Source organism: Rhea americana, unplaced genomic scaffold, assembly GCF_003343005.1.
Source record: "Rhea americana isolate MKP2758 unplaced genomic scaffold, rheAme1 scaffold_4, whole genome shotgun sequence".
Classification (NCBI taxonomy): domain Eukaryota; kingdom Metazoa; phylum Chordata; class Aves; order Rheiformes; family Rheidae; genus Rhea; species Rhea americana.
Window position 1 is genome coordinate 12,541,989 of NW_028186534.1, and position 25,796 is coordinate 12,567,784.

The following is a 25,796-nucleotide window of genomic DNA, read 5'->3' on the forward strand; positions in this document are numbered from 1 at the left end:
TCTCCCCACTGAACATCTCTCTCTGGATTTCTTACTAACTTTTTTTCCATCCCCACTACCTCGGAGCCCACATCTCCCAGACCCAGCCTTACCTTCTGTGTCTTGCATACTTTCCACGGATGTGTCCGGAGCCGTTACAACCTGGGGTTGGACAGCTGGAGAGGGAAACGAGTAACCATCAAGAACAGCAATAAGATTTGGAGACTTCATTTTTAATTAAAAGTATGTAAACTATGGTCAGTTAAACAGGTTTCATACAGAAGGAACAAAAATAACTGCAAAAGGTAAGATAATTTCCCTCAAATGGTTCGGCTTGTCCCTTTGAATGCCAAGTGAGGAGGGCAGGAGAGCAGCTTTGCAGTTTGCTAAAAATTAATGAAATGACTCACCCCATTTAATTAGATGAACAGTTCATTATAGTTTTATGAGTATGTTTAATTAAAGATTTGCATGTGTAAGAGCAAGCTTTTAAAAACCAGACAACTACTGCACTCTGCCTCCCCATTGCCACTCTTCAGTTTTGTTTTCTTTTTTTTTGCTAGTGTAGGAAGAAAACATGGGCTTTTCATTTGACAGCTTGTCAAGGAACTGGGGTTTCTTGAACAAGAAAAACGGGCGGCTTGTTGAAAAGAGCGGGCTGGGAATGGATTGCAGAGATTACACCTTTAGCCAGAGCACACTGGGTGAAGTTCGCCAGGATACAAATCCTCAAAGGAGCCTCGCTTTTGGGGAAATGGGTGRGATTTAGGTGACCAGATCTCCCAAATCCCTGCATTTGCTGTGGCCTGTCTGCTCCATCCCTCGACACAGGGCTGGGGGCTCTTCCCCTGCAGCGATAACTCGTCCCAGTACCAGGGACTATAAAGGCTCCTGATAAGAAACATTAAAGCAAGCAGGTTCTCGCAATATCAGAYAGTGGCATTGATTATGGGATGCCCAAGTGATTTGCCTACTATCAGAGGAACTCCGGAGTCACATAGGATTAATAACCTCCTTTAGTACCTCAGCACCTGCAGCCCAGGAAGCTGGAGGTGTTTATGAAATCTCCCGACGCCAGTGTGAGGGCAGAGGCATCGCCAGCCCGTGGGGGATCCGGCCGGCCAGCGTGAAACAGCCCCAAGTGCTCGAGGGATTCAGAAACATTTCTGCTCTCAACAGAGTTCTTGGTCTGCACAAAAAGCTACGGATAAGGAGGATCCAAGAGCACAAATGGTCTCCACAGCTCCAGGTGCACCAGAGGGTTATTAACGGCTTGATCACCTGGAATACTATACACAGTTCAGATCATTGTGGGAGATAATTCAGTTCGAAACTGGGACAGAAAGGGGCTAGTGAACTGCTAGGGGAGCARGAATCCCTCCTTTGGAGAGACTGGTGTGCTTTAGCCCAGCAAAGTAGGCTCTGGGAGGGCATAAGAGGGCAGCGTGTCCCCTAAGGAGATGTGGCTTTGGCCAAGACGAGGTGGAGTGCGAGAGCTTGCACAAAAAGATCTCGTCCCGCAAACGCGCATAGTTGGAAGAGGAGCCCCCCCCTTCCCTGCTCCCTCCAGTGATGATCTTAAAGTCTATTTAACTTTAATTGCCTTCGGCCGGGACTGAGGCTGCTCTGTCCTGAGCAGCCCCAGACACACGTTAAGTGACTGCGCGCGGAAAGACAGAGCCGTGTTTATGTTACCAGCGACTTGCCTGAAAAAGGCCTTATTCAGCGGGAAACAAGAGCAGCTCTGATGAAGATTTTACAGGCTTTTATAAGCTTTCTGAATGAATTAAGGCTGATTCCCCCCGCCTTCGACCCTCCCATTTTTAATGTGCTAAAATGAGGCCTGTAGTAAAAAAAATAATAAGAAGAAGAAGAAAAAGAAAAAAAATAAGAAAGAAAGAGCCAAGTGGCTTAATATCCAGGTTTTCAGGRGGGGTGTGGATTTGGATGTCTGGTTTCTGAGCTTTGATTCAGGGCCCTTTAAAAAGCACCAGCCACAGAAATCAGGGTGCTCAGCACCCGCACCGCTGCCCCTGGGATCCAGCTCCCCTTTGGGGACTTTCCCAGCCTTTTGGCAGGAATCTCAGAAGGGGAGAGGGGTTCGTGGTTTATGAAAGCCGCTCTCCTTCCCCGCGATCCCCCCCCCCGGCAGCCTTCCCGCGCTCCACAAAAGGCTCTCTTCTTGTTATGCAGCCCATGCCCTGCTTCCAATTAGTCGATTAATCGTCCAGTTAATCAGGCAATTAGGTGACAGCTGCGGAGATGGCTCTGTGGCACGCTCCGTCCTGCCCCTTCTATATGTCACCTGCTCCAATTACCACCTCTGCTCGCGCGTTCAGCGATAAAAGTTAGAGGAGGGGCGAGCCCGGCGCCGGCGGTTCCCGCGCCGGCGGGGAGCGGGAGCGCGCGGGGATCGGGCTGCTCGGGGCCCGAACGCGCGGCGACGCGCGCGGTTTGCGGCCGGCGGCTCCTAGGCGAGGCGGCCTCGGCTGCCAGCGCGCGGCCGGGTTAGAGACTCCGGCGTCTCGCTCGGGCGAGGTTCAAAGGGAGCTGCGAGGCCAGGGAGGCTCCGGCCCGAAACGAGGCGCGCGGCAGGGCTGGCGCCGGCTCCTCCAGCCGTCGGCACGCCAGGCTCGCCAAACGAACGGYAACGGGGCCGGATGCGGCGGAGCGGCCGGCGCCCGATATTGCGTTGGGATCCATCCCGGCCGGCAGGGAGGAAGGAGGGAAGGAGAGAGCAGAGGATGGAGAAGGGGGAAGCAGGGAAGCAAGGAGGGACGGTGCAGTGACGAGGGCAAAGAAAGGACGTAAAATACATGGAAAAGAAAATCTGCTCTGGAAGACGTTGTCCCTAATAACCCTGCAACGTGAAACGTGAGCATCAGGCTCTGCCGGSGTTTAGCTCTGGGGAGGACAGAGGGTGGCTGGAGGCTCCTTGGTCTGATGTCAGCATCCAGGGCTGATGCTTTCACCACCTTTGACTCCCACGGTCCCTCTGGCCTGCGTGGCCAAGTGGTGCCCAGAGGACGTGGACGCAGTCAGGGACCTACCCTACCGCCCGCCACCCACGTAATGTYTCCAAGCAGATTCTCCCCAGTGAAGTCCCCACATCTGCTTCCTTGCCCGGGTTCCCCAGGTCTTGACAGCACCCGTCCCAGCACCCCGAGGCCTCCCGCCTCCCCCGGTGTCCGCGGCCRAGCAGGGCCGTTCCTTACCTCACCTCCTGGCCGATGAGCTCCGTGGGCACTGAACGAAGGGCAGGGTGCAGGGACAGAAACAAACACAAGGTCAAAATCACGGCAGCGATGCCCCAGCCCTCCCCGATCCGCCCCGTGCGCACGACACGAACGTCTCCCCTCCCTGGGGGGATCCTCTGCAACCTTCTGTTGGGTTGCTATTGTGTTTCAAGCATCCCATTTGGGAAAGAAAAGGCAAATCTATCCTGCAAGCACCTCTGAATGATCTCAAACCTCTACGATGCAGCGCTGAGCATGCCAGCTTGCAGTAAATCATAAACCTGCAGCCCCTGCCTCGTAAATCCTCATGTCTGTGCTTAAAATTAAGCACGTGAGTGCATGCTTGCTGCATTAGGGACTAACTCAGTCTGTAGATACAAAACAGCTTGAAAGTCAATGGAGCTGTATTGATTTACATGCATAGGACCCACACTCCTCTGCTTATGGCCCTGGACTGACGCAGGAGCCCAGCCTGTGCTCAGGCACGCAGTAGCAGATGTGCTATTTGGGGTGAAAAATGGTCTGCAGCTTTTTTAGGGATTGCTCCCCTGTTGTGCATAAGAGAACACCCCACTGTATACAATAAATACATACAACATAGCGTTGCTGCYGAGAAGCTTACATCCAGCCAGGAATCCAAATAGTCATGAGGAAAAAACCCACAACACGAGCTAAATTTGCCCAGGCTAAAAACCACAACACATTGCTCAATTTGTTTGAGCTAATTGGGTTTCCTGGGATCCAGCTCCCAGTGGGGTGACTCATGAGTTTCAACAAACTGGAGGCAGTGGCAAGGCCCATGATGTATTCAATAAAYTACCTTTTCACATCAAGAGACCCAGCTTCATGCATGGTGAAGGCAGGGTGCAGGAAAAGAAGTAGGACCAGGCTGCTCTCATTAGCAACCTTAGTAAATGTTTTATATGCATACTACAAAACAAGAAAACCTCTAGAATCCACCTTGATTCAGCACAATTGGCTGCATCTGGGTTTTGCTTTTAAGAAGATGCAAATGCTGAAAAAAGCAAGGACAAGAGTGGATCAAAACAAAGTAACCTGGTCCAGCACAGCTGCACGGGTGAAGTTGCAGAGTACCTGCAAACATCTCCCTTCATTTTAGCCTGCTTTAATTCCTCACTTCCAGCGACCTCAGCAATTCGTTAAATCTGTGTACGCAAAGAGGAACAAAGTTGTGTGGTCGATCTCTGACCATCACATGAGGCAAAAGCACCATCAGAGGTGACACCGTGCTCTGCATCGAAGCATCTTTCCTTCCCCTCTCCCCCCCACCCCCGAAAAAAAAAAAAAAAAAAAAAACTTGTAAAGAACAAAATGCGCTTTTTTTCTTTAAGTTAGAAAATAAATAGCAACCAAGCTTTGAATTAACAAGTCATTTGGCCACATGTCCCTGCCGTGCAACGGCCCCGTTTGCTTCTCCAGCATGCACTCCTTCTGCCAAGTGCTCTCAGATGTGCAACTTCAAAGGCGCCAGCAGCRCCCGCATGATGAAAGCTCGGGAGCTGATCTGAAGCTCCCGCGAATCCCATCCCCGTAAAGCAGAGCATGCAAAAGGGCTTCTCCTTTTYGCCTTTTTTTTCCCCCCTCCCCTAGGCATAGGGGATGAGAGAAGCAGAAAAAGAGGGTTAAGCATTAAGACGAGCTCTAGAGGTTTGTGACGGGGATTTTTCCCAGCTCRTGGACAAATGTTGGTGGGGTTGGAGAGGAAGCAGTGAGCGTAACTTGAAAAACTACYGTCCTGGGCCTGACAAAAAAGCCCATTTATAGCAAGCAAAGCACATGGGTTTCCGATATATACACCCTCACGCTGCAGGTATCAAACTGCTCACCTCTGATAGACTTCGATCGCGTGCGTGCTCTCTTATCATCATTTTCTAAACTCATCTGGAAGGCGGAAAAAAGAGATAATTATTAAAAGATAATAGGAAAATTATCATTAAAGGAAAAATCTCACTGGTGGGAAAAGTTGCTCTGTGCAGACTCCCGGCTCTGGGCAGCAGGGGAAGCTTCCACCTGTATAACACAGCGTTTCTAGCGTTGCTTTTATCATTCAGACCAAAGATACTCGTTTTAAAGGTAGAAGCCCCGATCTGCTTTGAAATGCCCAAATTTAGGGACTTGAAGTCGCTCCCCACATCCCACGCGCCCAGGGGGGCCCTTTGCTGGCAGGGTGCTGCGGAGCGACAGGCGCCTGGACGCGCCGGCCCGCGCTGCGCACGACATCTCTTTAACATGAAATTTCGGGTCACCCAGCGCGTGTTTGCAGTCTGCGAGACTGATGGGGCGTTTCCAGTTGTTCTCACCCTTGCTCTCAAAAGAGCCAAGTTGGAAAGCTCTGCAGGTTTCATTCTCATTGCTCTAACGCAGACTGGAAAGCAAAGCCATCCGCCCTGCTCCAAAGGAAACCTGCAGGCAAATCACCGCTCCCAGCCCCGAAGTGCATTAGTCCAGTGCAGAGCGTCACGGATTCAGCCAGGACAAGACAGAGGTTTATATTGCCCCTCCTCACCTAATCATTAGGTACCTCTCGCATTAAGCCAAAATAAAGGTCCCTCAGCTTTGCTCACCCGGCGTCGCCAGACAAGCCGGTGGCAGCGGGCCTGGGGATACGCGCTTCAGGAGGCACGGAGAGGCGGACAGCCCCGAGCACGTCGCTCCGTCCCTGGTGCCCCTTCCCCCTCCTGCCTTTTCCTCTCCTCTGCCACGGGTGCATCTTCCGATGCAGGGGCTGCTCCGTAACGTGCACTTCCCCCGTGCTAAGGCGCTTCCTGCCACTACCACGATACGAGGAATACTGACGTCCTGATGCTGCAAACCTAAAACACGGAGGTTAGGAGAGACGAGCTTTCAAGACAGCTTAAGCCAAGTACAACATGGATTTTAGAAATGTTCTTCTAAACTCTCTTGCTCTGCTGCCAAGACTAAGTGATACAGCATGGGAACAGCAGCAGGGCTCTGAAGTTTAATTCTGTGGACTATCTACAGTGCTGATATTCTCTCTTTCTTATCTTCATAGACATTTCTTTTCCGACAGAAGAGCAAAGCACTAGTGCAAAGCTGCTCGAGCCTCCCCTGCTCGGACACCCGGGTGTGCGTGGGCACAAAGCCCTCGGTCAGCCCTAACGCTCCCTACACATCCAGGAGCCCCCCCGAAAATAAACACAGCGAAGGAGCCTTCGGCTGCACGACGGGAGGCGAGAGGGGATGCTCGTTTCACTCCATCACTGCTCATTTACAGACATAGCAAAAATGCCATTTGCAAGAAGCCATACTGGAGCTTTAGAGGGACGAACGGACGGACAGAGAGCTCCTGGTTCTAGCTAAAAAAACCAAAACCTAGATTTTCCAACAGCAGGTAAAGTAGGAGGAGGAAATGACATTTCTCCTGCAGAGGGGTTGAGCAGACGTTTTTTGGGGGGTTTTGGTTTTGTTTTGATTTTTTCCCCCTCCATGAGGAATCCCCCTTGGCTGCCGCAGGCTGAACGCGGTGGGCAGCTCTTCGCAGCGAGCCCTCGGGGCACTAACTGAGCCTCCTGAAGACAGACCTGGGGCCGGGTCTCCAAATCTCTGCCCTCCACTCCACATACACCAGGTCGAGCACTGCAGGCAGCACGGGGAGGCCTTGGCCAAGCTGCACCCTCACCAGCTGCTGATTTGGAGAAATAAATGAACAAGGGGCGAGGGAGGAAAGTCAAATGTCCCCCTCTACTTTAAAAAAAAAAAGAAAAGGATCAAACAGAATCAAAAGCCTCCACATCAGTCCAGTAGCTCCCAGCTGCTGTTTTATAACCACACTCAGAGGCTGGGTTTTTTTTTTTCCTCCTTCCTCCTTTAGGGTCTTCCCTGCCGCTTGATTTAAATCCTCCTGACGTTCCACCTATTGTGCGCCCCGTTCGCAGCTGAATAAACTCACATCTGCCTTTTGCTCTCTCACTGCTTTCAAGAAAGGACGCCCTGTGCGGTGTTCGCTCGCTCGGAGGCGAGGGAGGATTTTGCCTTGACGTCCTCACGCGCAAAACCGCAGCTTGTACCAACCCTCAAATTAAGAATTACAGCTGTGTCATAAACATCCTAATGAAGCTGTGCTGTCAGTTTGCATTTGCAAAAAGGGTCCACCCCCCCCCAAAAAAAAAAAAAAGAAAAAGAAAATAAAACCAACGTTGCAAGCAAAATATTTACTGAGCACTAATGCTCTCCGGCRGGAGCGGAGGCATCCTCTGCACAAGTGCAGCGGACCAGAGAAGATGCTCCCGAACATCACATCTGACACAGCCCCAGCTGCAGCACGCGCCTCCGCRGCGCTGACGGTCCGGCGTTAGGCAGGGCTGATTTCGGATGCAGTAGTTTAAGTTGACATATACTTTCCTCTCGACTGTTTGCAAGTGCTACAACACGCAATCCCAACGCCATTTCACGCGCCGGGAGACCGGAGCGGTTCAGCGCGTGCAAGCAGCTCGCTCGTTCCCAGAGAGCAGGAGTGGGGAGAAGAAGGGGGGGGGGGGCGGAGAGAAAGTAGTTCCCCARCCCCGTTGCTTTTGAGCTCTGGAATCAGCTGCCGTTTTCATGCTTGCGGGCCGAGCGCCTCTCCCACCGCCCTTCGGAGATCTCATTTCACACCCGGCATGGGAAATCTTATCCTGCGCCCGCACTTCTCTCCCGGCACAAATAAATAAGCACACCCCGCATCCGATCATCCTTCGCCGCCGTGCATCCGGCGGATTACGAGCCATAGCTGGCATGAAAAACTGCATTTAAAAACACTCTTCATTTACGAGCACACATGCAAGTGGGGAGCACGTGCAGGTGGTGCGGAGCCACCGGCGCGCTCTGCCCCGGCAGCTCTGCCCCGCGGAACAGAGGGCTGCACGCGGGCACGCTCTATCCGGAACCAAACTGTCCCGACTCCGGCCTGCATTTTCGGGCAATACAGTAGCAAATAAATATTTCACTGAGCTGACGTGCACAGATATGTATTTTATAGTTTTTCTAAATAAGAAAGAAATGCACGGGGGAAAAATAGCAAGAATGCCAGAGCTGCACTCACCTATCGCTCCACGGGGAGCAGCCCGCACCCGTGCTGCCCAGGCTGCTCGCAGCCGGCTCGGTCTCGCGCACGGAGGTGCGCAGGATGGGCCGCTGGGCGTTCCCCCGTCACCACCATGACGTTCCCATGCCGGCCTGGCTTCGCAGGACCAACACTAACATCTCCAGGCACTTCCTCCCCGGGCTGCGGCACCCCAAACCCTGCTCCCACTTCCAGTGCCCCCTCCGGCCGCTTCCCCTCATCCCCCGCTCTTTGATTGCTCCGGAGGAGCCACAACGGAGGCGAGCGCCGCGAGAAACAGTGAATATTAGTAAGGCGCTCGGAAAACGCGCAGTGCTAGATGAGCACCAGGTACGAGGAGTATTACCTTTTGTAATCATTGCTTTATTAATACACAACAATCTTATTAAACCTGATCTAAGTGCTTATTTGGCAGGTTCAATAGAAAAGTCTTAATTGAGCTCGTGTTAAATATAGCAGCAACTGCTTACTCTGCTTTCTAARGAGGTGTGAGCTTCCCGGCGACACCTGCTTACAGCTGACAGCTTGTTAGCAAAGAAGGGCTCTTTCAGCATGGATTTTTGCTGGCTTTTGGTTTTCCCAGGGCTGGTTTATTTTGSGTTTTAGGAAGAGTCCGTGTCATTGGTCACCCACGGACAGTTCTCTGCTGCCCAGGTGGGCCCATCTGCCTGTCCAAAGCTGGTGCCTCATTACCAAGAGGCCAAAACGAGGCAGGAAGCGTCATTTGCGTAACGAGCAGCCCAGTTCTATGTTTAATTAAAGCTTCCTCCTCTGCTGGCAGTGGATCTGCCGCGGGGTTGGACAGCGCTGGCTGGACCCCTTTCATCGAGCCCAGCTGCGGCGGTGACTGAGCGGCTCTGTTGGGACCAGGAGCTGCCTCCTCTCCCCGCAACGGCAGACCCGGGCGAATGAATGACTCGTTTGTCCCCTCCAGAGGCATTAACGCTTCACCTGGCGTACAAGGGTCTTCTTCCGATCAGCCGGCGCCTGAGAGAAAGGGCTTTTTTTTTTTTTTTTTTTTTTTTTTTTGAGGCTGAGGGTTGACCTAAATACCCAGATCTGAGCTATCCTTGAAGGATGGGACCTGAGAGGAAGAGAAGGATTTAAAAATCCGGACCTAAAGCCAAACTGTGGCAGCTGGAAGCCCTCTCTGCTTTTGTACACCATGCCYGAAGTTCGAATTCAATAAGGGGATAGAGACTCCCAAACCCTGCTTTGGAGGCCTGTTGCTTCAGATTCCAGAAAGGCTCCCTGGGCCCACCTCACCCCTCAGGGCTGAGGTCCTGGTCCAGCAGCTGGTGTGGAGGGGACCCATATTAGAAAACTGAGGTCTTGTGGGGCTGGATACCCTTCTTGGTGTGCTGAAGCCCCCRCTGCTCACCTTGACACGTGTGCTGCCGTGTAGGCTGGTCGCTCCCGCGCAGCTGCTGATCTTCTCTCCGCAGGTCCACCGCTGGTTCAGCAGCTCGCCCCGAAACTCATTTTCTGCAGGAGGCAGGAAAAAGAGGAAAACAGTGTCAAGAAGCAAAGTCAGGCCAGCACTCACTCCACTGCCCCTGCCAGAGAGAGGAAACCCCAGTTTTTGTTCCCCACTTGCTTTCTTGAATTGCCATTAAAGCTGTGGCAGTGCCTGAGGATCTCCCAGGGCACAAACCCAAGGTGCCACCCTGGGATTTAGAGGCCATTACCATGACAAATTTGCAATCTGGGTAAACGAAGGCTCTGACCTAGCGCCTGTGCGTGGGCTGAGCCATAGGAGCCCTCAGCCTACTGCACACACAGCGCCACTTGGCTCAACTTGAACCTTAGCTAGAGAACAAGATAGCAGTAATGCCCTCTGCTCGTGAAGGGGCAAAAGGAGGGTTTTGGAGTTAAGGCTCCCAGAGGCAGAGCTACATCAGTCGTGAGGGAGAGCAAGAGGAGAGGAGGCTTCGTTTGGCACGGCCAAGGGCATCCTGCACAGGGCACAGGGACATCATTCCACTGGCGTAGGAATGGACTGGCCTCAGCATCTGTCGGCAACAGCAAAGTGTTTTATTAACACAGCACGGATCTGTGGGATGCCTTATCTGCATGTTCGACTCAAAGAGGAKCTGGAGGCAGCCGCTCTGAGATGTCCATGCTGCACTTCTCTACCTAAAGTTCCGCAGATGCTCCAGGGCTAGAAGAAACTCCCCTCATCTGAGCACTGTTTCTGCCCCGACTGCTAACCTGCTCCCTGACCTYGGGAGAGATACTTTGCCTCACCTATTTAATGGCAAATTGAGATCAGGACAGGGAGAAGAAAAAAAGAAATAAGCACCATGACTTAAACACTTAGAAGTGCCAGTTATCAGTAGAGTTAGGAAATAAACTAAATTTATGGGAAACRAAACGCTGCGAGTGGTTTCTCAGCACATGTCCTTCATCTAGTACAACTTCAGGTGTGGGTTCGATGGGCCAACACCAGCCCTGCTGCAAACCGTGCAAACCTGTGACAGTTCACGCGGGCTGAGAACGTGCCCCGATGTGGAACCCACCACGTGCGGTATTAGACAGCTTCTCCTTCCCCGTATTGAGTTATCGCYGGCGGTAACGAGATCAGAAGCGTGTGCCCCCAGGCCCCCAACGTCACAGCTCACCTTGGCCAACCGTTGTYGCTTCGGGCAACGCGGCCGCCAGCCTTCCCTTGAATCTTTAATTGCGGTTCCCTGTGGCACTGAGCGCTGAATAATTTAATGCCTTGTCCTCCAAGCCTTTCTCCATTCATCTTCTGCCACCAGTGCAGAGGGAAGAGGAGAGCATCCCCCAGAAGGAGTCACGTGAGGGAGCTCCACTCTGCTCACGTTCATTCATCTCAGGCTGCTCACAGCCAAGAGAAGCACTCACAGCACAGGTTTCATTTCTACTGCTGTAGCAGACTCCCATGCTTCCTTGCCTTGATATTTCTACTGCTTGGCTAATTTCAAAAGATACCTGAGGCTGGAAGAAGTCTCGCACCTTAAAGAAAATCTGTGGATGGCAGATGCTTTCAGCAATTGGTAAAGAAGGCTTGGGGAGCTTGTAGGACACCAGTCTAACAACTTTGAATGTGCTCTGCCACAAAGTACCTTTTAGAAAGATGCACAGCAAGTAACTAGGCAGGTTATTTCTCCCCTGCCAGTCTGTTCTTTATGTACGATATGTTAAGGGACAAACAGTATATCCCATAATGCTCTTGCAAGGGTGAATAYATTGAAAGAAGAGGATAATTACATTCTGCTGTGACATATAGTCCAAGTTAGTACCCAAGATAGATGACCATGAAAGTCACCTTCATGCTATTTGTCCTGAAATAGAACTATTCTGAAGCCAGGAGGGCAGTTTGAGACACTTTTCTAGGTTTCATTTCAGAAATACCCGTGCTGGAGACTGCAATGCAAAGACGACTGCCTGGAGAACTGTGGTGTTCTAGCCGGGACCCACAGAAAAGGCATTGGGCTTGGGAATTAAATCTAAGAGACTCTGAAACATAAATCCGCTTTGGAGAAGCCATAAGGAACGAGAACAAGGAAACACAGATGGCCAGGCAGATGATGAAGAATGAAGCAAAGCATGGAAAAGAAGCTAGAGAGGGATGGAGGGAAGAAAGGAAAAAACATCAAATAATAATAAAAAAAGGATGTTTCTATAGTGCACATGTAAGACATCGTGGCCTGCTGGCTTAGCTAAAGGGAGACATTTCCTAGAACAGCCTTTTCCCAAGCAGCAGAAAACCATGTTTGTGAGTAGCAGCATCCTGCACAGGAGGCAACGGGGAACGAAGAAAGGAGTGGGCTTAAATTACAGAAACGATGGTCTGCAGATGCAAAATAACTGCAGATCCTAAAGATAGCTCAGAAGGTTTGTGAAAGATTGAGAGGTCATGAGATTCAATGCTGAGGAGAAAAAAATAGCTGAATACGCACACTTAACCTCTTTGGGCCTGTTTTGCTCATGTGTCCAAGTTGTAGGCTACGAGTGACCTCTGGAAGCTGATGGGGTAAATCTGGCTGCAAGGTGCCAGCGCAGCCCCCGTTAAGCTCTGCAGGAGCCCCATCCCCACCTCCTCCTGTCTCCAGCCACGCTGTGCTGGTGGCGACGGGGCTGCACTGGTGTGATAGGCGCAGGCTGGAGGCACGTGCCTGCTCCTCACTCAGCCCTTCCTCTGCCCAGCCTGGTCCAGGTGCCCTGAGACAGCACTGTAAACACCTGCATCAGGTTCCCTTTGCTCCRCGCTGCTGAAAGGCATCTGGTCCCCAGGGAGGATCAGGTCGCATGCTCGAGCCATTCCCCTGCACCTCACCTCAGGCTGCAGCTTCGACAGAAGCACTGCTCACCTGGTTATGTGAAGGACACTTCTTTTAACCCCTACCTAGACCACCCAGGAGGAGAAACAAGATGCTGCCTAAAACCCAAGTTTTCATTCATGGAAACCAGGCCCCTGAGGGGCATTTTGTGTCGTGCAAACTTCTGGCATGGAAAAGCAAGTTCTGCAAAATTTTGGGGTCATCCTTGTCAACTCCAAACAAGATCAGGAAACTTTGGAGAGAACCCACATGTGATTTGAATTGTTAATCAAGTACCAAAAATACCCTGCAGACTCACATGTGCTTTGCTTTCTATTTCCAAGGAGAAAAAGCATTCATTTGCCAGGAAAAAAACCTAAAATCCTCCAAACAATGGCAGAAAGCTCCTCAAAAAAAGAAAAAAAAAAAACTCTCCAAAACCTCATATGAAACTTTGAAATGAAGGAGGTGAAAAAGAAAAACAAAACAAAACACTCAATAGCACCCAAAGCTCTAGGAGGAAGGTGTCCTCATCGCACTGACCACTGGAGTGGTGTCATGGAAAGCCTAGTTTGCACGCTGTCRGCTGCCTCCAAAAGCCGAACCACCATGCCTGGCAAATCTACACAGAGGTTAAATTTGTCATAGCAAAGGCACAGGGTGAAAGACAAAGTCCTTGGAGAAAAGATGGAGAAAAGGCTTCATTTTCTCATAAGATGCATCACTGCATATTCAAACTGAAGTACCAGAAGAAAAACATATCAATCTTCATTTGCTCCCYGAAGTGCAAGAAAAGAAAAAAGAAGAGGGTAAGATTTTTCTTCATCTCTGTTCAGGCCCATTTTTCACGGCAAAGGTAAGCCCTGTGCGAACAAGGCAGCGTCACGCTGAGAACACGCTGGGTCCTCAGGCCAAGCCGCTCCGCTTCCCCGCAGGAGCACCGGCTCAGTTCTTGGAGCAGTTACAGGGGCAGAGCCAGGGACCGAAAGGTGGATTTGGGACCCCATCTTTCAAATGAATCTGAAAACTCCCGGGGAGGGAAGCCCAGAAAATGACGGGGCTCAGCTTTGTGCTTTGGGAGGTGAAAYGGAGCTCACTTTTTCTCGTGCATGAGAAACAGCAATGCAAACACGGGCGGTGGGATCATGAAGTGGCGTCTCCTACCTGGATATAGCCACCGCTTGCATTCGTCTTCCCTGAACTGCAAAAGCCCAGCCAGCTGCTGTACGCGGCACCCAATGCAGCGCCTCGCCTGCGCGTGCTGCTCTCTGCACCCAGCAGCCACCCGAGGCACAGGAGTCTCCCCGCGAGCTGAGCCAAGAGAAGGCCAAACCCTTGTACCGAAGTAGTAGCCTGCACTCTCCTCTGCGGGAGGAAAACGCATGCCCTCGGCCAGCTCTGAGAGATCCTGCCTCTTTCACCAGGACTGGAACGAAACCGGAGGTTTTTAGTTGACCGCTAGGTRCTTGGGGGTTTCTGCAGACTCCCCTGCAGCTTTGTGCGGGAGGGACAGGGCCTGGGGTGCAGTAGCTCCAGCGTCCCTCAGGGCGGGCAGCCGGGCACCTTCCCGCCTTCGTGCACACCCGCGCCCTGGGCTGGCACGCACAGGGCTGTAAAGGCAAAAAGGTCTCCGTGGTGGCTCTACAGTGGCAAACAGACTGGTGCAGCGCTGCTTTCCCCCCCGCCCCTTGAAAACCCTCGAGTTACTAATTCCCCTTCCCAATATTTCTGAGAGAAGCAGTGCTAAATGCTGACTAAGAGGCTCGCTACAAACAAAAGTGCCAGGACTCTGCCGGCCGCCCTTTGCGGCTAGGGGAAGGTTTCTCCCCGTGCCAAGCAGCAGCCACCTGGAGAGCACCGATAACCAGAATTTGTTTTCCCATGCGGCCGCAAACCCACGGCGCAGCGAGGGCTTTTTCTTCCTGCAGGCAACATGAGCGACTCTTTCATCTTTGATTTAAGGCTTCAGTCTCTGGGATCCCAGCTGCACCACTGAACCCCATTATAAAGCCACCAGGACTTAAGGCAATGAAATCCAGCCTGAAATGCAACTAATTGCCCCGTGCTCCTGCTTAATTCTTCCATGCAGAGAACAGAGTTCCCTGAACTGATACGCTGTACAAGTACGTACCAGTGCAGCCTTCAAGCACGCGGGAGTGTGGCAGCTGTGCATCAGGGTGCTTTTTTCAAGGGAGAGGAATTAAAACCTCCCTAAKGATCTAAATACCCTGAAAAGGTAGACCCAGGCTACTTGAGTAATTCTTCTCCATGCCATCCATGCCATGGATGTTGGTTTAACACCCTCTCAGGGCACAGCAGTACCGCATATTCAACGCAATTACTGCTGTTTACTGCGGCACGGCTATGTTCAGTGCTTCAAATTTAGCTTCCCAAACATGCATTTAATTTAAGATTTAATACCGGATGTTAATTCTATATTGCACAGTAAATGTCTGATCATTAAAACATATTAATTGAGGTTTAACAGCTGTGTAATAGATATTACATCTCATACTTATCAGCAAATATGATTTAATAATCAATTAAAATAGGATGTATGGATGAGAAATGCAGCAGGTTTAGCTAGCTTGCTGCTTAGTCTTTGCTTTTTATTTGTTCATCTAAACATATTTTTCCTTAGTGGATTTGGAAAGGAGCTTCACTGATTGCTGAGGAGAGGTTGAGCTTTAATGCTCTCACATGGAAACCTTACCTAGACAGCTCCAAAGTGTTTATAGTCTCCAYAAAAGGATGAGACGGTGGGAGCCACAGACATTCAGGTTCTGCGGAGCCAGGGCCGAGCCACAGCAAACACCTCCCACGGGCACATCCACGCCGAGCGCTGGCAGCGGAGCGGGCACAGGCTCCGTGCCGGGCCCCACGGCTGTTCAGGTGAGACCCAACAACTCACCGCGCTTGAGAGCTACGTTTTTGTTCCCCCCCTGCACCAGTGAACCCACTGTGCCACCAAACCACCAGCTCACGCACTGCGACATCAAAGCCCATGAAAGCCCTGTGCTGCCAACTCTGATCTTTTATTTTCCCTTTACCCAAAGGAGAKGGAGGCTTGTGGTTTCAGGAGGATCAGTTCTCTTTAGTGTTTTTGCTGTTGAATGGATGCATCCAGCGCAGCCTGCATTGCCAACGCAGGAAGCAACCAGCCCGGCACAAGCACGGCTCAGGGGTGTTTACTGCTGACGGCCGAGTACAACCCAGTCCCACCCTGCAGGCACGGTGGGGTGGGGTAGAGGGAGGGAAACACAGGGAAAGGGAAAGGACAGGTTGTTCCTAGCCCAATGCCACCCTTCCTCTGTCTCCACCCTCCAGTCGGATATGCTTTCTGTAGGTGCTCAGCAGCAAAGCAGAGGCCCAGGCAAGCCTCTGGGCCCATCCCCGTTGCCTCGGGTGCCGTCTCAGACCTGCTGCATTGTAGGAGGAGGTTGCTGCCTCCACACTTCACACCCTCACACATTCCCATGAGTCAAAATTACTTGCATCCAAAGTTAAACCTCCGGGTGGAAGAGGTGGCTGAGGGCAGATGTGGAACATCTCCAGCTGTGCTTGCCCACTGCCAGCTCCTCCTTCCCCGGCCCTTCTCCGTCTCTGCCTGGGAGCTCTTTACACCGAGCTGCAAAGGGCTTTAGAGCAAGACTAGAATTTTGTTCCATTCCCATATCTGATCTGACACACCAGGAGCCGAAGCCCTGAGCACACCTGCGTGCCAAACGAGCACGTGAGCTGCAGCCTCTGCTCACTAACAGTAGCATTCACGCTCCAGCATTCACAGCCGGTTAGTAACGCTTTTTAATAAAGTCTTTCTTTCCATCTTCTGCAGAGTGACAGAATTCAAAAATGCTACAGAAGACTTAAAATAAAGCACTTTTCACCCTCCACCCTCATAATTTGTATATTCTTCAAGAGAGGAAAAAAGCTGCGTGCATGCAGTAGCAATACTAGTTCGCTGTTGTTTCTTAACTACATTGAAAAGAATAAAGCTTGAATGCCATTCAGCATCCCACTTTGCCTGGCTCCTTGGGTTGTGGCTGTCAAAATGCAGAGCTGCTCTGCACATGGACAGCGCAGCCCCTGAGAACAGGGAAAAGGGAAGCGATGAGGTTCACCTCTGGAGCACGAGAGCTCTCAGGCGGAGCGAACAGCGCCAGTGTGGCCTCCGAGTCTGCTCCCAGACTTCCAACACTTGATTCAGGCTCTGAAACTAAARATGGGGCTGTGTTCAACTGCTGTTGCCAAAATAGCCCACATTTCTCTGCCTCTGCTTCGAGAAGTTTTCCAGGGACGCCCAGATACCTTTAGCTAGTGTCAGAAGACAGGGCCAAGTCAACAGTGCTGTGGGTGAAAAGTGAATCAAGGGGATGGGAACACCACGTGCCAGTCCCTCGGGGTGCACAGAGCAGCAGCAGAGAGGCTGTAGGAGCTGTGAGCTGATGCTGACCCCATCCAAGGGATGAGCTTGGCCAGAGGCATCCCTGCCTGCTACTTTTACTCGGGGAAACCACCAAGAGTTGCCCAAGCTTCTTTCTTCCTACGAGCCCAGTGATAAATTCCTCACCAAACATATCGGAGCCTGAACAACATCAGGCAYGCACTGGCTTCTCACTTCCAAATGGTGACCACTGCCAGGTTCGCGCACTGCACAGCCCGCTCCCGCAGCCAGCTTTGTCTCCAGCGTCCTTTTGTGCGCGCGGAGGGAGCCCTGCTCAGCGAGGCGGGCGCGTTTGTGCCTCGCGTGCAGGGGAACAGGCGCGTAACGCRTCAGGCGTGCAGAAGAGCATCTCCAAGAAGCAAGAAACAGGATGTTGCTTCTTTATTCTTGCACTTTTTCTTCATTATTTTGTTCTCATTTGGCTTTCCTGGTACCTTCTCTATTCAATAAAAGCCAAATGCAAACTGCGTCCCTTAATCTCCGCAACAGCAGCTCACTGCTGAGAAAATAATATAGATGTAACTTCCAGCATCACACACTTTCTTTTCCATTTATATGCAAATGCCGACCTTTCACCCAAGCTGTCTCAAAGAAGTATTTCCTTAAAAATGCAAATAGCATGTTGCAAGCAGTTACTCTGGCTGAGTCTTTCTTATATTATTATTATTATTTCTTTTAACCTTACCAGTACTGCAAAAAACAACTGCTAAACTGCACCCCGGTAATAATTACTTTTCATACCAAATCGAAAGCCTCCGTGGAGCCAGYGTGTCGAAACACCAGCGGGAGAATTCATTGCAGATGGATTTTTAGAGACAATTTTGGATAAGCGCATCCTAGGCAAGCGGAGAAGGAAGCAACTCCAAGAGACGTTGCTGCTGGGAAAAAACAATCCAATGGCTCAGAGTAAAGTCACAAATATGTTTTTTGTCTTTTAAATCCTTTTGCATGTGCAGCTGATATGCACAAGCCATTAGAAAGCAGCTTTTGGTGTGGACATGGCCCTGGGTTTTCACTGGACCTCTCAGGAGTAGGTTTCTAAGTGCTTTATGGTTGGGGAAACTGAGGCATCACAAAGGGAACCAAAATGAACTGCACTGCAAACACAGCTGAAAGTGACCTTCCTGTTGCAGGGAGGTTGCATGGAGTGAGCAGAGCCAGCAGAAGTGGGCCACAGCAGCAAGTCCCACAGCACTGACCCACCACAGCTTGTGTCTGACAAGACAACCTTCGCACTTGAGGTAGTCTCTGAAGACGTGAGAAGATCTCGTGTGTGCATGTCATACGCCTCTGTTGTGCCAGGGACTCTGGTGCCATATTAGGACTTCCGAGGCTAAAGATAGATGAGCAGTGAGGACAGTGGAGGAAGGGGTGAGAAAGGAGTGGACAGGGAAGCGGTCACAGAGAGAGAAGATACATGCAGAGAGGTAAAGCCAGAGGGAGGATTTCAGCTCCAAGATTYCCCCAGTTCAGCTTTATTCTCTCCCAACCATTGGGAGGGAGGCAAACCCCAGGGAGATCAGCAATGGTGCAGCCTACACTTCCTCCTGCCCAGCAGGCCCATGGTCCCAAGGTGGCAGTGAGGCTCCCATGTGGCAGCCAGTCCCTGGCTCGCACATCCACCTGGATGGGGGACCTGTGCTCATGCTGGGGCACACGGCTCATGCACCAGAAGRGTGAGCCTGCCCAGGATGAGCAGCACATCAAGGGGCTGAAAGGAGGCATCAGGTCTCAGTTCGACCTGCATGATGCCTCCCATTTTGCATAGTGGTTTTATCTGGTCTATTCCCGAGCTGGGAGCAACTCCCAGTATGGAGAGATGCCAGACACCTTGAGTCAGATGCATCAACTCAGTGCTCATATTTGACACCACATGCACAAGTTATTCCATTGTCAATACGGAATTCGAGGAAGAGGAGGAAGAGCGAGTCTAAGCGTCACCCTTGTGAATGGGGATACAAGGATACATGTAAGGAAAAGCCAAACATGCAAAACAAAGGTGATAAGTGAGGTTCTCCGCATCCAGAAACAGCAAGTGAGAAAAGCCAGCTACAGGCAGCCTTCCTGGAACAGGGCAAAGGGTCATTAGCTCAATATCTTTTTCCAAGTGACAAATCCATATTTCCCCAATCTGCAGGGAAAGAGTGGAAGGAATAGGCTAGGTATGGACAGATCCTTCTTCTCCCATCTTTCTGTGCTATAATTTTAGCTGAAAACAACTGTTACGTTTCTCCTGGCCTTCAAAGCACTAGAGATGCCCTGATTCCGACTGTCACAGTTCAAGTGAATTTGAATCTGCTTCAAGACCTTATCCTTGGCCCATTGGTTTCTGGGCAAGAAAAAAGCTGCAAAAMATCCCTTTGCTGCTGCTGCCTGAATTTGTCCCATTGCTCATGCCCCAAGATGGGGCACAGGCATCCAAGCAATGCAGAAGCAGCTGAGCCTTTTGGACCCAAGTAAGTCTCCTAGGCAGCACCAGGTTGGTGCCACAAATTGCATTTGCTCCAGCAAGTGGTTTTCCACGCTTGGGGTTTCTGTTGCATGAGATATTACAGCAGGTGAAGAGGAGAGGCTGCCTTTAAGGCAGCCGATGAGCCAGGGAACAGGCTGGCTGTTAGCACCGCTGACGCAAAGTTCGATGACTAAGTGGGCTACTTCCCAACTGCCAGCTTGTCTTTATGATATTAAGCTTTCCCTCTCTTCTGTCATATAAGAAGTGAAAACTTGACACATAAGCGTGTGTCATACGGAGGCAAATAGACAGAAGCAATAAGGCATAAAAGGGGATGAGATCATCATGAAATAAGAAGTCCCTTGGGGTAACACACAGCACTGCTCAGCGCCCGGTGGCGCTCAGCCTTGGAGAGCGGCGATGTCTCCCAGCGCGATGCTGGACCTCCGTCGGCACACAGCTCAGGCTCGCGGGCACTCGCCTGGASCTGACGTGCAGAAAGAAGCCCGTTTCTCTGCCAGCCTTTCCGGCGARCATGGGAAATGAGTCTATTAAACTGACCATGTTTACGGCTGTGGGAGCGGACAGCATTCRGGTACCTCGATTAAAAAGGTAGCCTCCAAAGCGGCACGCTGATCTGCCAGCCGCAGCGGCGCGGCCCGGCAGGGTCGTCACGTGCCGAATGGCGCTTCTGCTGTGCGCCACTTACTTAGGATCAAGGAGAATCGTCAAATACGTTAACTTTATAGCCCTGCTGGCACTGCTCTAGTGCTCCTGCAGACCCCGTATAATTGCAATTAAATAGAGGCAAGTAATACCTTTCCATCTTCCCTATTAGGCTGAACGGGAGCCAATGCTCGCTGCTAAGCAGGAAGCAGGGTGATGGGGAACAGGAGGGGGGACAGTGGTGGCAGCCTGATGCCCTGCTGGCGACCACGCTCCCCGAGCATCTCCCAGCCTCCATCCCAACCCCGGGTGCTACAAGCACGACAGCTGCATCCAAAACCCCTCGTGCAGCCTCAACCCTCTGAGCCCCAGCATCAGCTTTGCCCCGATGTCCATCTCCAGCCTGACCTGGAGCAGGGGAAACCCAGAGGCCTGGGGAAGCAGCACACASCATGTTCAAGGGATTGGGGAGAACAACAGGAAAATGCAAGTCCCTGGAAGGGCCCTGTCTCAGTACAGTGAGCTGGACTGATCTTCTGTCCTCCAGTGCCTCCAGAGGGCCCTTYGGCATCGCCCCACCACCTTCTCAGGAAAGACCATGCCAAAATCCGTCCAATCCCATCTTTTCTCCAACAGGGTCAGAAAACGCACAGGAGGYTTGTGCAAACCCATCTCCTGAGCCCCTCCAGCAGCTGGAGATTAGCTCATACCCCCTAACTGAAAAGTTGGTATCRCATGGAAGCCCCTTTTCTCAACTCTTCTCCTTATGACAGGGTCTTCTTGTTATCCTCAGAAACGCACCCGATTTGGAGGCAGGACAGCCGGCGGGGCAGCCCGTGAGCACCGCGGGGACCTGCCACAGCTGCTTTGCCGTTTCRGCAGCGACCTGCCTCCCCGCCAGCCGGAAAGTCTCTCCTTGACAGAAGGAAGTCGAAAGTTTCTAGGGGGAAGTGCGAGAGGAGATGACAACTCCCCGTGCTCCTCAGAGATGCTGCAGGCAAAGTTAACTGTTTAGGCTGTCATTTTTTTTTAAAGTAACAACATAGCTCCCAGGCACTCTTTACCAGAGCAGCTCTCTCTAGGAGGCTATTAATCCTCCCCTGTCACTTACGTTCTTGGAGAGAGCATTTCTCTGGGCAAAAGCAGCTAGTTGCTCACTGACTAATTACATCAAAATATTGAGGACAACAAACAAACCTTTAACTCCACTTGCCAGAAGCTTATTAGATGCAAAGCTTCAAATTTATGGAGGAGAAACRGATGCATCAGCAGGAGAAGTTGGGACTCCGGACTTGCTCCCGACTGTAAGGAGCGGGGCTGCCCCGTCACGTTTCAGAGGCATGAACTTTTTTTCCTCTCGGGTTTCCACAGAACCACTTCAGCCAAGTTAATTTTGCCCAAGCAAACTTTATCCAGAATTTTGCCCTGACCGCTCTTGCTGAAGGCAGGCAGCTCCTCTCAAAATCCTCCACTAAACCACCACCATGTTTCAAGGGCATTTTCTCCGACTTGCAAGACATRACCTCATCTTGGCTGCCTAAGCAAAGCAACCAGGGAGAGGCGGGTTTGCCCAGAGTCACGGWCTTACTCGCATGAAAATTCTAGCTAGAAGGTCAATGGCAAAGGAGAAGCTTACCAGCAAATGCGAGGGCCAGCACGGAGGGCCTGAGATGTCAAAGTCTCCAGCCTTATTCACAGTTTCCTATACTGTTATTTRCATATTTTTGGCATTTTTGTTTATTCCAGCCGTGCGCAGAAGCAGGCTCCCCTCAGGGCATCACTTTGCAAACTAGATCTTTTCCTTCCCCAAAACTTTCATTGGAATTTCAGCCAAAGTTTGGGSTTTTACTTCATTTCCACTCCATCACCCCATCTTATCCATACAGTCCAGATCATCTTAACTACTTTTMGCTTAACTAAACATGTATCTCTTTCTTTACAAAGTAATGCTTCCAATCTCCAACATTTTTGCTGTTTTATTCCAAGTTCTCAACCTATTAACATATTTCCTGTAACATGTAAAAGACAGACAGGTAACTACATTGGGAGGTTTCTCGTGAAGTAAGCTCACTGCCAGAGCTTTCCTAGATTTCAGACACATTTTCAGGGATGTTTGAGAAAATGATCCTGGTCCCAAAGAAGTGTTGGTCTCAGGCACCTCTGAAAACAGTCTCTGATGTGCAAATGCCTGGATTTTTGTTTCAGTTCCCTCCCTGTGCCTCTCAAAGGCAAGAGGCAGGGGAAGCCTACCCACGTGGGCTGAGGGCTGACCACGCTCTCCATCCCCACAACAGCAAGCCAGCAGCTCCAGCAGCTCCTCCACCCCTTCCCTCCCCACGCAAATCCGTCTCTCCCTTCTGGCTGCYGTGAGTCTGCATTTCACCAGTGCAGATCATCTCCAAGGTACACCCAGGACCCAGGATAGGAGGTGCAAGTGCCTGAAGAAGAAAGCCCAGGTCTACATTTAGCTGTCAAATTCATTCTTCCAAGAGGATTCAGATACCCAAGCACCAAAACAAGTGACTCAAACGCAAGCAGTGGCTTTGGCTCAAAGCTCTGTCTCTTGGCTGGAGAGAGCCAGGAGCAGGGAGAAGGTGACAAACTCTCTTGTTCGGGAGCGTCTAAGGCTGCATGGGCTAATCAGAGCCAGCTGATGAGGAGGTTTCTGTGCACTACAGAGGTGTTTCTACATATAGGTAATTTGATATCCAGCACAAGACTTAACAAGCTATACCTGGGGATCCCAGGGACAAGCAAAAGGCAGTTATTCAACCTCAAATTGTTGGGTTTGAGGGATTGTTTAAAAAAATGCTCCAAGTGTCACCTACGGATTTTGCCAGTAATACCTTGGTTTTTAAATATTGTATACATAAAAGCTCCCCCAGGGACATCTCTTGTACCTTATAATAATATTCACCAGGGGATCCTCCTAATGCAGAGTTAGAATTTKTTTCTGTTGAATACACCTGACTCCTTCGCTCGCAGAGAGCATTTAGGTAAATACACCCGTGAGCTGCTGCCCGAAGAGGCGATTACAGCTCCCGCTTTTGTTCCCGGCATTGATCAGAAAGATTTGATTCTGCCCACGACTTCCACAAAAGGAGCACGGGCCTGACTTGCAGATGTTGTCCTAAGAAAAGCCCCTTGATTGCCAAATGGTTTCGAGCAAAGGAACGAAACAGAAGAAACTTAAGTCTCTGCTGCAGTTTATATTTAATTAGAGCACAGGCAGCTTATGCAGCAGTTTTGGAAACATATTGTCTTACAGCATATTGGATATTTGTATCTTAACAGCTCGACATTGATTTCTTTTATGTAAAGGAAGAGGGGGAAGAGAACTGCATGCCCTAAGTTGTGTTAGCTCCAAAGAGACGCCTGCACTGCTTGGGCTAATGTTTAGAGTAATCAAAGGCGTGAACTCATGTATTATGTATGGGAATGAGAGTTTTCAGTCTTCTGCAAAAAGGAATCTCCAACGTTTGGTATTTTGTTAGCATGCTGGCACCATATGGCTCTCCCCTGCTGATATTCTTTCACACCAGAACTTTATGTTCAGATGCTTTAGTTAATATTTTACCCAGCAAGCATAAACAAGATGCAAAGATTGCAGTCGACAGCAACCTTCTCTTAAACCATACACCCATGTTAATAATGGAGGATGCTTTCAGCAAGTGGTTTACTGAACACATGCCTGGCTCCCCCCTCACCCCCCCTTCAGGGGTCCAAGCTGGACCATTTACTTTGTCTGCATTAGCATCAAACAAAAAGCAAGCCGCAAATCCAAGATGGACCTTTCCACTCCAYCCCCTACCTAGTTTTCTGGCTGGACAACAGCAGCATGGGATGCATCCAGGTGTCGCATACATACGATATCTTTTATATACCATTTAGGGCTGAGTCTTTCCTTGTTTTTCAGTCCAAGCTAGCGTTTATCTCAGGAGGGCAGAGTTGCCTCTTCTCCACTACGGAGATCAAGGTGGTGCTCACCAGGAAGGTGCAAAACCASCAGTGGGTCCTGCCCTGGGCCCTGCCTCCCTGCACATGAGCACGCGGATGGCACGACACCACCGCCCAGCAATCGAGTAGAGCCACGAACACGCCACGCGGAGGTTGCAAGGTTTGTAGCGAGTCCCCATTCACCCTGGCAGCACCCACTGGGGAGGTTTCCACTCTGTTCGGGGCTCCGGACCAGGGTCCCCTCCAGTGCCACGGTAGCATGCAGATACTGAGGCAAATTTGGGATGAAGCCCCCARCACATACCCTTCAGCCAAGCAAAGCTCACAGCCTGCAAGGAAGTTTCTCGTTAATAATTAACACTAAATTATCTGAGTGGTACTAATGGTTTCGCATGTCCAGYTTGACAGGCTTTACCAATATTGCGTTCCTTCCCTGCCCCATTTTGGACACGCAGGATCACTTTGGAAAAGTACAGCTTAGAGATTTGGGTCTAAATGTTACATTTAGATTTCTTCCTTCCCTACTCCTCCTCCTCCCCCCATAATATTCTTTTTATTCTATAATATTCTTAAAACAAATAGGACCTAACAGATGTCTTTCAGCCTGCACTCTTATTAATGAGAATATTGGAAGAATGGAAATCAGGTCACAAATGTTTAATACTTTGTTTAAAAAGTCTTCAGCTTCTTTAAAGAGTTCCACTAATCCCAACATGACAGATGTACAAGGCAGTTTTGCTTGGGGCAGATTAAAATTCTCGCTCTGATTTGCTCTTTCATTCAGTCTGATTAAAATAACATTGCAATTTTTTTAATGTGCTGATTTCAAAATAAAATAATAAAAAAAKAATAAAAAGTGACCAGTAAAGGCCAGTGTGATCACAATAAAGCAAAATTTATTGTTGTTAAGATAAAAAGGCAACACAAAAGGAAGTGAGGGAGAGAGCCCATACCCAGGTTAGTATTAAAGCTTTCTGTTAAAGATAAAAGAGGGATCTTTTCAAACTATGTTTTTCTGTTTGAAAGTGTTTATTAATCTATTCTCTCTGAAGCAAAAAGTTCAAATGAAAGGCAAAGATCAAAAGTATTTTAATTTAGGTGAAAGCTATATTTTTTAAGTCTTTCTTTTTTTAAACTCAGCCGAAACAAAAAGCGGGGTATTATAGAGACGTGTCAYTTCGCTATTGCGTTGTGAAATCCTGCCACTTGCTGGAAGGCATCCAGCCGCTCGGACGCAGCGATCTCAACCTCTTCAGCTGCACCTTCCCTCAACAAAACYGCGCCTGGCAATTTGCCGTTGGCTTTCCTGACATCCTTTCGGACTGGACCAGATCTCATTCCAGGCCCTTTCCTGGACAAGCCTTTGCAGCTAACTTCATTTACGCACTGGTACAAAATGCACAGGGCATCTGAGTCATGTATGGAAATACGGATTGCAATCAATTCACCAGGACGCTCTAAGCGGATTAGCGGAGGAGCAGGTATCCAAGCCGAGGCCCTGGCCGTACCCATGGCCCCTCTCTTTCCCACAACACGCCACAGCCATCTGCAAACGAGCCAGCTGCCAGAGCCGGCTGCCTTCAGTCCTCTTGCGTGTGCCCAAAAGCGGTCTCGGCTTCCCATGCTGAGTCCCTCAAGGGCCCCAAAGGCCAGTTTCAGAGAGGCACTTCCTCCCCAAAGGCCCTCAGTCATA

General features: G+C 50.5%; 1 protein-coding gene across 1 annotated transcript in view; it reads right to left on the reverse strand.

Annotated features, from left to right (window-relative positions):
• The window catches only part of MYT1 (myelin transcription factor 1), a 62,079-nt gene that overhangs the window by 30,918 nt on the left and 5,365 nt on the right, over positions 1–25,796 (reverse strand). Inside the window, exons 2-5 of the mRNA XM_085314274.1 lie at positions 9,680–9,783; positions 5,063–5,117; positions 3,195–3,225; positions 93–155 (exon numbers count right to left, since the gene is read on the reverse strand). Of these exons, the coding sequence (XP_085170400.1) occupies positions 93–155; positions 3,195–3,225; positions 5,063–5,117; positions 9,680–9,783 (253 nt within the window). The remainder of the gene's footprint in view (positions 1–92; positions 156–3,194; positions 3,226–5,062; positions 5,118–9,679; positions 9,784–25,796) is intronic.